This window comes from Polypterus senegalus, chromosome 4 (genome assembly GCF_016835505.1).
Source record: "Polypterus senegalus isolate Bchr_013 chromosome 4, ASM1683550v1, whole genome shotgun sequence".
In the NCBI taxonomy this organism is placed as follows: Eukaryota; Metazoa; Chordata; class Cladistia; order Polypteriformes; family Polypteridae; genus Polypterus; species Polypterus senegalus.
Genome location: NC_053157.1, coordinates 207,954,390 through 207,972,275, shown reverse-complemented (window position 1 = coordinate 207,972,275; position 17,886 = coordinate 207,954,390). Strand labels below are relative to the sequence as shown.

Sequence of the window (17,886 nt, the reverse complement as noted above, 5' to 3'; positions counted from 1 at the left end):
AAAATCGTATTATTCGTATCAAAATTATATTATTTTTACTGAAAAAGTGAGCTACGGTTTGTTATCAAGGAATGATAGCACAATAGCAATAAACAAGAATAAAAATAAAAAGTAAAATAAAAATTCCGGTGAGCAGCAGCAGCCAGCCATGTCAGCGTTCACTTCCAGTTAGTTACATTATAGATTTAGTCTCCTTGGAAGGAGCAATTGTTTTTGCCCCTTCTTACTATTTTTTTTATATTTACAGTGTATAAATAGTTAATATATAATCAATAGTTTGTATTTGTAGCTTTCTACTGTCTCCAGAGCTCTTTTATCATTGATGAGAAAAGAGGAGAGGAATGTGTAATCTATAGTGTGAGGGACACTGTCCAGGAGTCTTAGTCTTACCCAGAAAACATGCTCATAGCTTGAAAGGACCAGGGGAGATAGCTTGTGCAGGGCATTGACTCCCCTTGGATCACTAGATAGCAGCCTACCTGGGTTGCAGTATCACCCCAGATTTAGACCGCGGATCATAGAAACTGGAGTTGTTTGGCTGCATCCCATGGGCGCTGCCAGGGAGTACAGAGAGAACTTGTGAGACCTGTTTCGTCGGGCACCAGCCTAACCCGAAAGTGCTCCCAGGCCACAATTATGGGATCCCAGAAGTACTCCTGGGTTTCACATAAAAGAAGCTGCCTGCCTCAACTCCGAAAGCCAGAGTTGGGAGGAGGAGGACAATGCTTGCAAAAGGAGCAGAGGAGAAGGAGACAAGGAGCAGAAGAAATAAAGTGTTGCTGAGTGCTCATTGTACGTAACTTACTGTGGTGGGGGAAACACTTACTTGGCAAGAGTCTCCCATAACAAAAACCTCTTGTGTGATAATGAACTTGTGATCAGTAATTGTCAAATGGATTGTATTAAGATATTTACCTTTAAAAACTGATGATCACCTAATTTAACAAATTCTTTAGAATGTCAAAGTCAACTGCAAATTTTAAAATGTACCTGCCTAATTGTGAACTCTGGGAGGAATTTGTATACAGAATAAGCAGAATAGATGACAGACAGTGACATTGAGATGACAGATGATAGCATCCTGTAGATGATAGCAGCTCATCAGTGCAAATAAATTTGGAGTCCAAAAATTTTTCAATAAGCTTTTCAGTGGTAGTAAAACCAGCTAAAAATCAATAAATACAGTAGGAGTTTGGCATGGATTTTAAAACTCTCCGATTGTTCATATAACAGCATAAGTGTAGTGGCAGTGCCCTCAAACCCCATCTTCACTGTATATATAAACTGGTCTGAGTCTTGTTTACTAGCCCCACTTAATCAGTTTCTCAAAGGATTTCAAGGTATGCAAACTAAGGAATGCTGTATGAAGTTAGTTATGATAACTGGAATGACATTGACTTATTCCAGGGCTTAGGCAATTGTTTTAAATCTGCAACCATCTGAAATACCCAATGGAACATTGTGCATTGTTCTGTGCAGAACGGAAGCAGGCAAATACTTCTTCTGTACTGTCCACAACTTTTATTGCATTGGTAAAAGACATTTTAACATCAATTACAGAGACGACTGTAGCCACTCACATGCCACATTCAGTAATTCATTCATCCATTTATAGATCTGCATATTCCAAGTCATGGTCATAGAGACCTGGTGCTAGTCCCTGCAGTATTGGGCAGAAGGTGGTAACCAACCATGGATTGAACGCTAGTAAATTTGAAATTTATTTATGTACTGTAAATGAGAAACTAGGCTAATGCGGAACCTGGTATTATTTATCTATGGCTACTCTGCCAATCCAGTAATCCTTTTTCCTAATCCAGGCCTTCAACTCTGCAAATCTGCAAGTTCCATCACATCCTGCAATGAGAATGTTATCTACCAGAAACACTACCAGACACACAGTTTTTTGAGATCAGAGGGATCCTGTCATTTAGACACTGCAGTTATAACCACATGGGTAACAGAAAAATAACGATGTCTATCTCATTCTTAAAGGGAGACCTACATCTCTGTAATTCACTTGGTTTACACTGTACATCTTCACACATCTGTCAATACCATGAACCAATAAATGAGTTTCTGATTAACCACAACCCCACTCAGATTTTTTTGGAATAGGTGCAAAATTGTTCAATATATATTAAAAGGAGCTTTAGTACTGTGGTAAAGAGTTTAAGCTGATAGTAGGATGTACATGTATTAGTCAAAAAAGATGGGAACACTTGGGTATATGAGGGATGCAACTTGCATCGAAACCAGGTTCTCTAAATAACTATAATAATGCAATTAACAGTATAGAATCAGTTATTTCTCAAGCAATAACAACTCGTTTAATGGTTATTTTCAGAGTGGCCCCATGCCACCAAAATTTGATTTATTTGGCTTCAGCAGTATGAACATTCATAGAAAAGAGGCCTACGTCATGTCATCCCATACAATTTAATCCAGGCTCACCTCCATTCCTGTTAACATCTATAGTTTAATTTTTTTTATGATATATTTTTTCATGGAATACTGAGTACTAACAGAAATGCACTACAGCAACAAAAAAGATATTTTCCGCAATAACTACTTCAGCCTTTTTTTAGCTCAAACCGTGAATAATTACCTTAAAACCAATCCTTCATCTAAATTCTGCAATTACTTCTTACACTCTGAGAAACTCCATACATCTACATTATTTCATATAACTCATTGTACAACAAACAGTACATATACTGTACATATCACATCAATGTTCAGGAGGTTCCTCTAGATTTGAAGAAGGTCTTTTGTACAAACCTGGCCCCTTGTTACCACTGCCAAGTCTACACTTTTGTGTGCTTGTAACAAAAGAACAATTTTGATGAGAACAGGCCATTTAAGCCAACGAAGTTTGCCAATTCTTTCCATTTAACTTCTCCAAGTCTCTTCATAACTTAGTAATGTATTCCATGTGTCTATGGTGTTCTTTATGAAGTAAAACCTTAACATTTGTGTCAAATTTACCTATAATAATACCCCAACTGCGTCCCAGTGTTCACGCTGAACTAATTTTAAAGTGGCAGCCGGGATCCGCTGTAACTAATTCCTTTCATAATTTCAAAAAGTCCAATTACATTACCTATTAATCACTATTTGCTTAAACTTGAAAAGGTTTAACTCCTTCAATCTCTCCTCAAAAGTCCCACTTCTCAATTCAGGAATCATTTGACTGTAACCATTGTCTTGGCTAGTGTGAATAATTAGAAAGCAGCAAAAAAGTCAAAAGCCAAAATTATCTGGATACTCCTCAAAATTAGATGAGCACTTGGTAAATGAAGTTAAATTTAGATAAGTGCCAATTGCTACACATAAGTAAAAGGAATGCCACTTATAAATGCAGGATGGGAGAAACTGCCTTACAGGAGGCAATCTTTGAAAGGGATTTAGGTATTTATGTGGATTTAACAATATTATCATTGCAAAATAGTAGATGTTAAAACATTACATTATATTCTAAAAACTGTTAAGTATAAATGAAGAATGTTGTTATGAAGCATGCTATTTAATGTGCTAGTTCATCAAACAAATACTCTTTCAGTAGGGCAAGGCCAGACATGACACCTCCTCCAGCTACCCCCCCAACTCCCAACTTCCCCATCCCTCCTTCTCAGAAACCTCAGACTGTTTAACAGGAACACAACCTTATTCAATCCTGGACATACCCATCTTATAATGAACTTATTCACATCTTAAATGTTAAGTCAGTTCAAAGTAACAAATTTATACAGTATCTTTACAAATTAAGGAATCTTCAAGTATATGCTGTATTGAATTCATTTCGGTGTTATTATCACTCCAGATGAGCAAGCTCAATCATTTAAATTCATATTATTTTTCAAGTAAATCCACAGTGCTTGTACCCAACCAAGTAACTTTTACCAATTAGCCAGGAAGTAGTACTCAAAGTTCTGAGGGGTGATTTGGTTGAAAGAAAGGCATAGCAACTACCCGAGTAAAATGTAGCTTTTTCTTTCAGTCCAAACAAAGAATGCAATGACAACTAGCACTCTTGTAGTAAAATTTGGAATTACAAATAAAGTCACATTTTTTATTTAAATCAATTACTATGTCATTATTGTATTAATAACCTCTGCTCTAAAAAATATATGATTGTATCTTTTACTTCCGACAACATTAACCTTTCTTAACAGATTCAGATGTACTGGAACAGTATGAGGTGTGCTAGAGAAAGCTCTGACACACAGGCACAAGGAATGTGTAATGGTACCTGGTGAGACAGTCTTAGCAGTGGGGGGACACCTGATCAAAAAACCTCCTCAAGGGATTCATCGTCTTTGTGAGCTGAGCTCACATTAACCTTGCTACCCATGCTCACATTTTTTTCCAGTCCAACCAACCCAGCATGGTTGCTTTTATGTACTCCAGTCCACAAGACTCTGCCCCCTGAAGATTGTTACCTGCATATTTCCTCGCAGATCTGAGCCACTACAGTATTTATAAATGCTTAATCTTTTCCCACTTCTATCACAGGTACAAATGCTAATGCAAGATAATTATTCACAGAATATTCACAACAGCTGTGAACAGAAGGCTTCCCACCTACACCTCCCGTGTTGTTAGGCTGGACATGGAGCCAGAAAAACTTGCACGTTGGGTGGATCTGGCCTTTGTGCCAACAACTGAAGACATCTGGAGTATTTTGCCCAGCTCCTCTCACCATGCTAAAAAAAACAGCAGCACTCTGAGCTATTGGTAAGCAAACAAATGAATCCTAGAATAAAAGTGTAGAGTATAAGGTACTCCGACACAAAAAATTCAGCCTCTTCAGTACTGAAGCAGTAATGGTTAAGTGGGGACTTAATTTGAGGTCATCAAATTTCCAAAAGGGATTATTAAAAGTGATCTATTAAAATTCTCACAATTAAAGAGTACATGATAGTTCTAGAGGACACCAGTGGAAATTATGATGAAATGAATCTAAGACTGAAGCCAGGAAGCAATTCTTCACACTAAGGATTATAGGAATCTGGAGCAAACTACCGAGTCATGTAATTGAAGCAAAAACCTTGACAACATTTGAAAAGTCCTAGTATAGCTTAGCTAGTATTTTACCAAACAAGCTTGATGAATGTGTGACAATGCCTTCAGTGAAAAACTCTCATGCAGTAGTATAGTCGATCGAGACTTAGTCTAAAATGAGTTCAACATGAACACAGAGACACAGTTGGAAACTTGTTAAGGGTAACTTTTGTACAAACATTAGGAAGTTTTTCTTCACACAGAGAACCATAGACACATTAAATAAGTTGCCAAGTTATGTATAGACAGTAAGACTTTCAAAGACAGACTGATAGAGGTTATTTTGGAAGAATTAAGTGGGTAGGACTGTCAAGATTAGTTAGGCTGAATGGCCTATTCTCGACCAGATTGTTCTAATTTTCCAATGCTACACTGCCTTGCCATGTCCAAAGATATTTAAAACTTTAGTCTTGCCAATTTTTTCCCTTTGAATAGCCCGCTTGCCTGAAAAAATATTGATTACACATGTTAGAGGTCATCTTATTTTGTAATGAATTAAAGGGCAAGTTTAGGTATTTGTAATAAAGTGGCCACTCTGTGTATGTCACTGTATATTGGTTTGTATTTGATTATTTCTATGTGGCACTTTTTGTTTAGTAAAATGTGCAGCACGCTGACCCCACTCACTGTCAAGATATCCATTAAAACATTTTCTTAGCTTGATTATTACTTTACTAGGCTGCAGGGGGCCAGCAGCATGGGCCACATTTCTGGAAACAACCCGGAAATGGGACTTCATTACAGGAAAGAGACCTACTGTATATATATAAAAAAAAACTAAATGAAATACTGCTGGACTAAATACTGTCAGCGAAAGAGACTAGGCTCCAGTATGCTTGCACCACACATCATTATGAAAGTTACATGAGGATATGGAGATTAAAGTCATTACTGCTGGCCTGAAGTATAGTAAAGGTTCAACTACCAAAATAAAACAAGGAGTAAAACTCATACCAGGTAAGTCCTCTACAACATTTAACGAAATACAATAGACTACCAGTAGAATAATGGGGCACCAAAATCACTCAAAATCCTTTATGAAACATAAGATAGATGGGCATGGTTTGGGTAGGTGGGGAGCGGTAAAGGATGCAAACTGTGTGTTCTTGAATCTTTCAATAAAGTTGTAGTTTTTAGGGCACATTGCTATCATTTCTCCTTTAACAATCATTTTATAAGAGGGATGGTTTGGTAGATGGGTACAGGTGGACTTGTTTATGTGGGGAAAAGATGCAGGTGTGTGTGTGGAAGTGGAAGTGTAACAGACTCACTCTAAAGTCTTCTTGTACACCCTCTCTCTGGGTCTGTCACTCACAGACAACTGTCTGTGCATGCACTGTGGTCACCTAGAATATCTGCTCTGCCCATAGGAAACTACCTTGCTACCTTACAGGATCGCTTCCAAGACTGTCCAAATCCACCCCCCTTTCCGGACTATGGTCAACATGGCTTCCCTTCCTTGGACTATGGCTAAGATGGCTGCCATTATGAGACTGAGGTCAACATGGCCACTCCTCCGAGATTACGGCCAAGATAGCTACTCCTTCCATTTTGCCACACATCAGGTACAGGGTAATGGAACTTCAATTAACTTAGGCATGCCATAGGTGTACAGATAATGCTTGGGAGTTGGGAGGTAGTAGGACTTCTGCCAAATACTCTACACTGATTGGATAGGACTCCTGTCAAATAGTTTGATTAATTTTGGTGCCCCATTATACTACTAGCAGTCTATTACATTGTATCAAATGTTATGGAAAAATTACCCAGATGTACAGGTAATGCTTTTAGGGAGGACTTACACCCAATACACTGATTGGCTAGGATGCCTGTCAAATTTTTGATCGATGATGGTGCCCTATTATATTAGTACTGCCTACTACAGTACTACAGAATTTCCCCTTGGGATTAATAAAGTATCTATCTATCTATCTACAGGATCTGCATTGATAAGTATAGTCTGGGAAACTGAAGGAAAGATTCTCCTTGTTCAAAGTCTCACACAGGCAAACTATCTGCAACTGCTTCCATTTTAAAAAAGAGATCAATTGAGGAGTTTGGATCAAATATGTATATCCTGCAGAAAAAAAAATCATAGTGTAGAAATCTTAGCACGGACAAATAGCAGTTATCACACAGCGTGACTGACAAACCTTCTCCAGATGGGCTTAACCCTCTGAAGGACTTCTTCGAGGACAGAATGTGATAATTGCTAGAGTCAGATTAGAGCAGATGTCCTGCAGAGTGTGTAAGCACAGCTGGGTCACTCTTCAGAGCAGCTAACTGGCTTCCTGAGATACTTTCGATGACTTTTAAGATACAATGTGCCTGCAAGGATGGGGTCACAGTGTGAACAGAGTTGAGGCTGCTGATAGAACAGATTGGGCTTAGTGCCATGGGATGCCACATAATAAAGGCAGCTATTGAAAGGTCTGCGATGGTTGGTACCACGTGCTGGAGCACCAACATACTGCATGTTAAAATATTGTCAATAAAAACAAAAGACATTCAAAGGGACTAAGAAAAAAGCTTAACCAGGACCAAGTGCTTCTAATTTGAAAAAAGGACTTGTGCTCCTTATTCAGATTTAAAAATGAAAAGAAATATAAAAATACATACAAGGAAACGGGCACAGCTGGATGTCATCCAAACCCACAATAGTGCATCTGCATTACAGACTAAAAAAAAAGATAACTATTTTCAACATGTACAAAGTGTACAAATGTACAAAGGCACAGTCTCTCCAAAACTAAACAGGTGGATCAAATATTCATGTGGTTTTAAACTGGCTGACTGGTGTGATGGCTTGTCTGCTTACCCTTCAGAAATACTCAGTTTCTTTCCTCCTTTCCACATTTTCTAGTTTCCTTTTTATTCCGACATCCCTGTGAGTAAATTCTCACCTGTACTAACACACCACACATTGCTAGATACTTCTGGCAACAGAAGGCCAGCCGTGACCCATTGGGCATCATTCCTAACTTCATGGGTTGCCCTTCACTAAGCACAGTAAGGCCAGAGTATCTCTACATGAACTAAATAAAAGACACACTGTTTGAATGACTATTGTCCTGACCCACTAATGCCTATAGCAAGTGTTTTTCGAGCGGCTAGTCAAGAATTATATAAGCTCTTCTCTGCCAAAAGAACTAGATCCATTACAGTTCACATATCACTCTAGCAGCTCCATCTGTGTCTGAACACATCTAACAACAATGTGCAGGCTTATCTACCATTCTACTCCTGAGTGTTAGCAAGGCAAAGGAGCTGATTGTGGACTTTGAAAGAAAACAGCAGAAGCACTACCAACCCTTCTCATAATTAGCACTATTCCGGCGTAGGGCAATCACATTTCAGTTTCCTAGGTGTTCACATCACAGACAACCTGACCCAAGCACACTGCCACCTTGGTGAAGAAAGCACAACCATGTCTTAACCACCTCAGATGCCTCAGAGATTTCAGGCTGCCCTCCCAATTACTAATGTAATTCTACTCCTCCACCACAGAACATTTGCTAATAGGAAGTATTACTGCAGGAACAGAACACAGCAGGACAGCTCTGCAAGAGCGACATGGTCAGCTGAACGCATTACTGGATATACACTCTAACTTCCAAAACATCTACAGTAGACGATGTCAGACCAGTGCAAAAAAAATAATCAATGATACCAGCCATCTCAACAACACCCTCTTCTACATTTACATTTATTTGCTTAGCAGACACTTTTATCCAGAATGACTTAAGAAAGGGGTCAACATAATTGAGTAACACCAGTCTGGAGACTGTTTGGGAACAAGTGTTACAGAACAATGGTAAACAAAATGAATTTCTACAAGGGAAAACTCAAAACAAAATATAACCTAGTTACAATTTCCGGATTTACAAAATCACTTAGAAATTCACCAGCGTCTTCATATGCTTTTTGAACACATTGAAGGATTCAGAGTTTCAAATGGAAGAGGGCAGCTCATTCCACCAGCCAGGGGCTACAGAAGAAGACTAAGATTTCATGCCACACAAAGGCAGCATTACCAGATGCCATGTATCAGCAGATCTGAGTGGCCGAGAAGGAGTACAGGACCTCACAATTGACTCTCCACTGTGATGGCAGACACTCATGGGCAGACGTCCTGGCCAGGATGGAGCAATGGTTCCTTAAGTGGATGGGAGGCCAGCCCTATGCCACCACAAGAAATAGGGCAAAGAGGCCAACGCCAGAGTGGGTACACTAGTATTGCCTGCTGGGTTGGACCCAGGGACAATGCCCACCTGGGAGGACAGCATAATGGAATGACAGGGGAAGACAACCCGGCAGGAATATGGGTTCCCCTGACACAATAGGAGGCAGCTTCCTTGGGTTCTTGTACCTGGCAGATAACCACAAGGCACACTTGATGTTGTAGTTCTCAAGAACACCCTTGTCAGATCCAGTGGGGGCCAGCAGGGGGTGCTGCAGGAATTGCTCATCTCTGTTGTATGGGAATTCCATTTGACCCTATTATGCCCTAGCACCAAAAGTACTCCCGGGTCCTGGATAAAAGAAGCTGCTCAACCTCATCCATACTGAGTCAGAGTCAGGTGGAAGAGGACAAACCTCCCCTGGGAGAAAAGGAAGAAAGAGCGCAGAAAGATTTGTGTTTATTGCACTTTTGGAGCCTTTGTAGAAAGTAGTGTGCAAATAAGACATCTTTATTTTAATCGGACTTGTGTCTGGGGTTTGGCGATCTCTGGTGCCCTCTACTTTTCACACCATATATATATAGATTCAGACCCACAGACTAATCTGTAAGCAAGCTTCAAAATTAGAACTTAATATGTGCCATTATAGGAAGCCAGTGTAGAGACATGAAGACAGGACTGACATGTGCCCATCTTGGCTGGCTGAACTTCAGGTGTGCTGCTATATTATGAATCATCTGCAGTGGCTTGGTGACACATGCTGGTGCTCCTGCCAGCAGAGAGCTGCAGTAGTCCAGCTGTAAACAAGACCAGGAGTTGCGCTGCATACTCCGTCAGATATGGTCTGATCTTGTGAATATTGTGTGAATTTGCAAGACTGAGAAACCACAGCAACATGGTATTTGATGGACACCTGCTCATCAATCACCATCCCAAGGTTGTGTACTGACTTGGGCAGGGTGCTGAATAGAAGGATAAGCTGGGATAATAAGAAGGTCCATCTTTGCCAGGTTGAGCTGGAGATGGTGTTCCTTCATCCACATTACAATATCAGTGGGAAAGGCAGAGATTCTAACTGACAGCTTTGTGGTGTTCTGGAGGGAATGACAGGTAGTGCTGCGTATCATGAGCATAGCACTGATAAGAGAAACCATGGGACTGGATGATAGGGTACGGTGATGAGATATATCAGGAGAAGAGGAGAAAGCCAGCACCAATTCTTCGTGCATCCCGTGCTCGCCTGGTGAGTCCTTGACATAACTCCATAGCAGAATACATGGTACGATCTGCCAAAGAGGCAGGACTAAAACCACCGGAAGGGTAGTAGTTGTGATGCCAAGATCAGAGAGCGTGACAAGGAGGATCTGGTGGTTGACCATATCAAAGGAAGAGGACAGATCTAGCAGGAGGAGAACAGATGACATGTTATGGTCACCTCTTCAGAATTTAAATGAGTTTGTAATACTACATAAAGAATACACTCACTGTTTGTTGTTTTGTTCTTTTTAACTTTAAAGGTGAAGGGCTATATCCTTTCTTGCCTATCATGATTATACAGTAAGTCAATTACCAGTCGCAGTTGTACAAGCTGCCCACTCTTAAAAACAGACAAGAGCTGATCACATGAATAAAAACAGCAGCATTAGGTATTCTATTTTTTATACATTTTGCTCCCACTTTTATCCCAAATAAATCATATTTTTATTCCACATTTGTAAGACCTATAATTGGACATACAGTACATACCAACTGCTGGGAAAGGGACGAATCTCTGTATCAGTAAGCGAGTTGAGGGACTGAACGTATTAGCTTTCTGGATGAGAATATTCAATCCCACCTTTGAGGGAAAAGATAAAAGAGAACAATTTTATTCCAGAGGTGCAAGAAGGCAAAATAGATATAAATGTATTTGTATTTATTAATATATATGCATATGTGTAAAGAAATACAAATGATGTAATGATGCATAAAAAAAAAAGTTTCAAGTTAAAATATTTAATAAAAGGACACTTTAAAAAAAATCGTCATTTGCAAACCTTATTTTCTTAAATATATTTTTAGGACTGTATATGTTTGGTTAATCAGATTCTTGAACCTAAAAGATGTAAAAAGGAAAATAAATGTCTCAAATGTCATTGAAATGCTTGCACTCAGATCCTTACTTTTAATTTAAGTATACAGTAAATAAGAAAAAATACACAAAACAACTAAGATACAAGTTATTTGCTGTCACACATCTAATAATTTCATTATTCCAATTATGAATAAGGTCTAGTTTATTGAGAAGATGGACTGCATTTATAAGTGAAAAAAACAAATATTCCAGAAGAGAGAATATTGAGAGAAGGATACAAACATTTAAACTAGACTGTGTTGGTGAAACCAATGAAGATATTGTTGGACCAACCAACCCAATTAAATGAAAATACTGTATAGCCAAATAATACAATTTGTAACATTTCCCTTTTAAAAAGTCAACTTTGTAACATAAGAAGCATAAGAACAAAATACATGATGTACTAGATACTAGTCTAATCTTGTTAATAGAAATGGTAGAGCACTCCCAGTAGTCAGATGTGCCACAATTGTTTTTTCTTGTTGTTTCATTCCTTCTTCTTCTTCATCTTTTCTCACATCTATGTGGGGCTGATGTTGTTTCATTCACAGTATGTGTAAAAAGTTAAAAAATCTTCCAGGTGATGCAGTGTTGGCTTTGAATATTGCTACTTTTAAAATCAAAGCTTAATACAGTGCTGCTTGAAAGTTTGTGAACCCTTTAAAATTTTCTATAATTCTGCATAAATATGACCTAAAACATCAGATTTTCACTCAAGTCCTAAAAGTAGATAAAGAGAAACCAGTTAAACAATGAGACAAAAATATTATACTATAATGATCGAATATTACATATTTGTGAGTGGCAAAGTATGTGAACCTTTGCTTTCAGTATCTGGTGTGACTCCCCCTTTTCAGCAATAACTGCAACTAAACGTTTCTGGTAACTTTTGATCATTCCTGCACACGGCTTGGAGGAATTTTAGCCCATTCCTCCGTACAGAACAGCTTCAACTCTGGGATGTTGGTGGGTTTCCTCACATGAACTGCTCGCTTCAGGTCCTTCCACAACATTTCAATTGGATTAAGGTCAGGACTTTGACTTGGCCATTCCAAAACATTAACTTTATTCTTCTTTAACCATTCTTTGGTAGAACGACTTGTGTGCTTAGGGTCGTTGTCTTGCTGCATGACCCACCTTCTCTTGAGATTCAGTTCATGGACAGATGTCCTGACATTTTCCTTTAGAATTCTCTGATATAATTCAGAATTCATTGTTCCATCAATGAAGGCAAGCCATCCTGGCCCAGATGCAGCAAAACAGGCCCAAACCATGATACTACCACCGCCATGTTTTACAGATGGGATGAGGTTCTTATGCTGGAATGCAATGTTTTCCTTTCTCCAAACAAAACATTTTTCATTTAAACCAAAAACTTCTATTTTGGTCTCATCTGTCCACAAAACATTCTTCCAATAGCCTTCTGGCTTGTCCACATGATCTTTAGCAAACTGCAGACGAACAGCAATGTTTTTTTTGGAGAGCAGTGGCTTTCTCCTTGCAACCCTGCCATGCACACCATTGTTGTTCAGTGTTCTCCTGATGGTGGACTCATGAACATGAACATTAGCCAATGTGAGAGAGGCCTTCAGTTGCTTAGAAGTTACCCTGGGGTCCTTTGTGACCTCACCGACTATTACACGCCTTGCTCTTGGAGTGATCTTTGTTGGTCGACCACTCCTGGGGAGGGTAACAATGGTCTTGAATTTCCTCCATTTGTACACAATCTGTCTGACTGTGGATTGGTGGAGTCCAAACTCTTTAGAGATGGTTTTGTAACCTTTTCCAGCCTGATGAGCATCAACAACTCTTTTTCTGAGGTCCTCAGAAATCTCATTTGTTCGTACCATGATACACTTCCACAAACATGTGTTGTGAAGAGCAGACTTTGATAGATCCTGTTCTTTAAATAACACAGGGTGCCCACTCACACCTGATCGTCGTCCCATTGATTGAAAACACCTGACTCGAATTTCACCTTCAAACCAACTGCTAATCCTAGAAGTTCACATACTTTTGCCACTCACAAATATGTAATATTCGATCATTTTCCTCAATAAATAAATGACCAAGTATATTATTTTTGTCTGATTTGTTTTTAACTGGTTTCTTTTTATCTACTTTTAGGAGTTGAGTGAAAATCTGATGATGTTTTAGGTCATATTTATGCAGAAATAGAGAAAATTCTAAAGGGTTCACAAACTTTCAAGCATCACTGTAGGTATTAATTGTTTAAGTAGATTTTTTTGTGGTTTGTTTCCACTTTTCATGTATCGTTCATACCCTACTGTTCTTTCTGACAACTTCTTCCTTAGATGGACTGTTTATGGGCACTACTAACAATTGTGAGAGGTTTTATTATTATGTGTTCTTTCTGATCAGGCTTTGATTTTCTCTAAAAAACCTTGCAGTCTTATGGTTTTTCCCTTCATTTGTGAAACTCACCCTGTTTTGATTATATAAAAAAATGATACTGCTGGATTGACGGAATCACGGCTTAATTAGAGTGATGGAGAGTAATATAATATTAGTGGCTTATGTCTTTTAAGAAAAACAGAACAAAGAAAATGAGGTGGCGCACTACATGTGAAAATAATATTCAAGTTCAAAAGATCAAAACAAATTAAGGACCCCAAAAAAGACATTCAAAAACTGCAGACTTCTCGGCAAGGTAAGAATGACTGTGGGGAAAAATTGGTTTCATTGGAGAGTAATAAAGCCAAAGAACATAAACGGGTGTCAGGTAGGCCCCAAAAGACATTTTTGAGAAAGTACACAGACAGATGACATAAATAAAGGTGGACCATTCTGGAAGACACGGGGCCCTTTATGTCTGTCATAAAGTATTCTGTAGGAAGAACATCATACTAACATGGTAGTACTAGCATGATAGAGTGGAAATACTTTGTTGCCCATGGACCTAAATAACTGAAGGGTTCATGAATCCTTCTAATCAAGAATTGATTGCAGAAATTGAACACACAGTTCAAGCTCAATAACCTACCAATATTTCTGTGTTAAAGCACCTTTGCAAGGAAGAGTGGTCTAAAATTTCTCTATGGCAAAATGGAAAACCAATATTGAATAACATGAAGCACTTTGCTGTAGTCATTGCAGCTAAAGATATTAAGTCTAAGAGGGCAATTACTTGTTCACTCATTGATAGATAGTATTGGATAACTTTGTTAATCCAATAAATGACACAATCAAAAACATTATTCATACAGATGTCCTTTATCCAATTTTAGATTTTAGTTTAAGTCCTTAAAACGTTCAGTACCATAGACGTGGAATAATAGGGGAAACCAGGAGAGCAGCTGTTTATTCATGGCACTACATAACAGAGAGAACAAGCAGAAATAAAAGAAGAAAACTGAATCATATGGCCTCTCTAGTTAATGCTCCATAAAAGAACAGATTATTAGGCATACAAATTAAAAAAACAAATATTGCAAGCAAGTGTTTAACTATTTTGCTCCAGGACAATTCAGCAAGTTCAAAATATTCAAAGGCTGAAGTGTAATTTAATTGTAGGTGAACAAAAAGTCAAGGCATCCACCTACCATCCATTCACTTTATGAACTTGTTTATTCAGGAAGCACTGGGTGAAAGCCACAATCACTAAACTGAATTACAGTTCATCTCATTGAAAGCTTGTACGCACACCTATATCAGATGAATATGGAGTCACTGATTACTGTCATGCATATCATTTTATTTGGGATGGCATTAGGGGTCCCAGGGAAAAAAAAACCCAAAAAAACAACTCATGTGGACATGGACAGTACATAAAAACTCCTCACCAGTACTAACTGGGTTGTAATTTCAAAGCAGGCTGTTCAATTTGTGAGGCCACAGTGAAAGCCACAGAATAATACTAAGAAATTCATTAATGACCCAGAATACTTTAGCTTGCACGTTCTCAGTGCCACAAATGACAGGAAAGCTTTCACCATGGCATGTGACACATATAGTACAAATGAGCTGGATCTCAAGAAAACCAATTGTTTCATGGATTCAGATCTAAAAATGATATGATCATCGTTTTTCTCAACTAAAATACTCTTCCAAGCACTGGGAGGTTTATTTTTCCTTATCCTAAGATGCTTCCTATGTACTTACTTACCTGACGCTTTAATCCAAATAAAATAAATATTTACAAGTATATTAGTTTTATATTTTCTATGATATGGGGACATAGAAGGTTAACAGCATTTTTTTAAATGATTAAGTAGCAAAGACTGTAACTTGCCAATTTGAGTTTTGCAGTTTAAAGCCTTAACTACAAAACTATACTGTACTGCTGCCTGTAGTTTACTTATAATGTGAAAAATGATGCCACCTAATTCAACAATTGTAATAAGTGATTGCAGTTGAAGACATCAGGGATCCCAAATAGCCTTCTTCTATCATATTGCTCTTAATACACTAGAACTACCAGATCAACAATGCTGGGTGAGCAAGTGTGGGCCAGATGGCTTCCATCAGCTTATATCTGCTATGGCCCCAAGGCAGGTGTGCATCTCACGAAAGAGACGCAATCTTGCAAATGGTGTCCAGGGTTCAGGAAAGTGGAATAAATGGAGACACCTCTTCCTTTGCTTTCCAATGGTGACTGAGGATTCTAATTAAGTGGTGTATTCATAATTGGCAAAAGTTGAAAAGCATCTGCAGGCGCTCTCCTGGGATCTCACACATTTCTCTTGCAAAGACTCTCTGAAACGTATTTATTTATAGCGGTTTCCAGAGACTGTCTTACTGACGGGGCTTTTGTTTTTATAGGCTTTGGGGATTTTTTTTTTTTTTAAATTTCCCTTCCACCCCCCCCAAAAAGAGTACTTGAATTTTCCAAACGCTTCTGTCATCTCAGACCAGGAAATAATGAAATGTACTAGGAGACATTTCAAAGATGCTATTGTACATGTCAAGCTCTTGTAATTTATTTACTTTCTTTTTCTTTTTTTCTTTAAAGCAAAACATTTTGGAATCGTACAGATCTTTATTTCTGCAAACACATTAAGCCTGAAGAGTGTATTACTTTCCACGCTGTCTATTTCTGTAAACACTGCCAGGAACGGATGGCTGCCTTTTGGTGTTTTGACAACACGCTATGTGAGAGATAAAGTCTAATTTAGCTTCAATTAGGGAGTCGAGGAGGAGCTGCTTGCTGCGAGCCATCCTTCCCAGAGAACAACATGTTGGCTGGCTCACCCTTGCCTGCATCACAAGCTGCTTTAGTGGCACACCAGCGCTCCCATTGTGAGTGATCAGGGCTAAGCATTTGCAGCTGCGTTGTGTGATGGAGGATAGCAGACTTTAGAAAAGTTGAAGTCTTGGAGTTCTGCTTATTTATTCAAAAAAGTCAGTGACTTAAAAAGACTTTTACAGTACAAATTTGGGGAATTTTAATGCAAAAGGCAGTGTGGCCATAGCTGCTAGCACTGGTTCACTGCATTATCCAGAAAAAAGCCATTTCACCTGTCACTGCTGTAACTGTACTGTACAAACTATATGCTTGTAAAATATATTACATAAATATGAATACAAATGTTTACTTTATCAAGATTTTGCAAGCAGTTTAAAGTTTTTTTTTTCTTTTTGGAAAAATCAGGTCTCCCCAGGCAGTTCTGCTGTAAGAGATTTCTAACTAACTTCAGCCTGGGGAAAAAACTCGCCATATTCTGGAGTGTCACTGGGAAACCCAAACATGTGTGCTACACTGTTCTGGTGTGCTGTCCATCTGCTTTCTGAAGGCACTTTTTTTTTTTTTTTGAGTATGGTGTCGATGGGAGTTGAAGCTTGTCCCGAAAGCAACAGGAAACAATGCTAGTCAGGCCAATTTGGGATTGCTAAGCTTGCTAAGCTGAATCGAGATGTGTCTTGTGGGCTCTTGTAAAAAACCCAAGGGTAGAACATGCAAATTTCACACTTGCATGGTCTAAAAAACATGAGGTTGTTTGCCTATCATTTTAACTGCGACCATTTAAGCTAGCTCGTCAATGTAAGCTTATATATAACAGCAAGAACATTTTTATATAGTGACACGTTTTTATTACACAGGAGAGCAAATCAAAAACGTTAATGGTCAATTCATAAGGAGAAATACAGATAACAGTAAAAAGTTACAAATCTCAAGGTTTAATGGCAACAAAAAACATAAAACAAACTGCTTACGGAGCAAACAAAAGGTTTAAAACAAAGAACATGATAGGGCTTAAACAGAGGTTTATATACTCCAAAGCAACACAAGTCAACCATCAGATGCTTCTCTGGTTTAATTAAATCTTAGTGGCCTGTTACATACTGACAGCCTGAAGGTTGGCCTCTGTTTTTTGTTGGACTCAGTTTTGTTCCTTGGTTTGAGGCAGGTACTAACGACAATTGAACTACAAAGATCAGTGTTAATTTGCTGACAAAATGGTATTTCTATACCAGAAATTTAAAGGAATTAGGTCATTGTAGGCACAGGTAAATACACAATACAGGTGGTGTACCATAGATACATCACACCAGAGTTCCATCCTA

The 17,886-nt window shown here is 38.5% G+C and overlaps 1 protein-coding gene across 2 annotated transcripts in view; it reads right to left on the bottom strand.

Annotated features, from left to right (window-relative positions):
* Nucleotides 1–17,886, bottom strand: part of LOC120527937 (sideroflexin-5-like) — a 201,295-nt gene that overhangs the window by 105,028 nt on the left and 78,381 nt on the right. For both annotated transcript variants that reach the window (XM_039751909.1, XM_039751910.1), the window contains exon 10: nucleotides 10,992–11,082. In XM_039751909.1, the coding sequence (XP_039607843.1) occupies nucleotides 10,992–11,082 (91 nt within the window). The remainder of the gene's footprint in view (nucleotides 1–10,991; nucleotides 11,083–17,886) is intronic.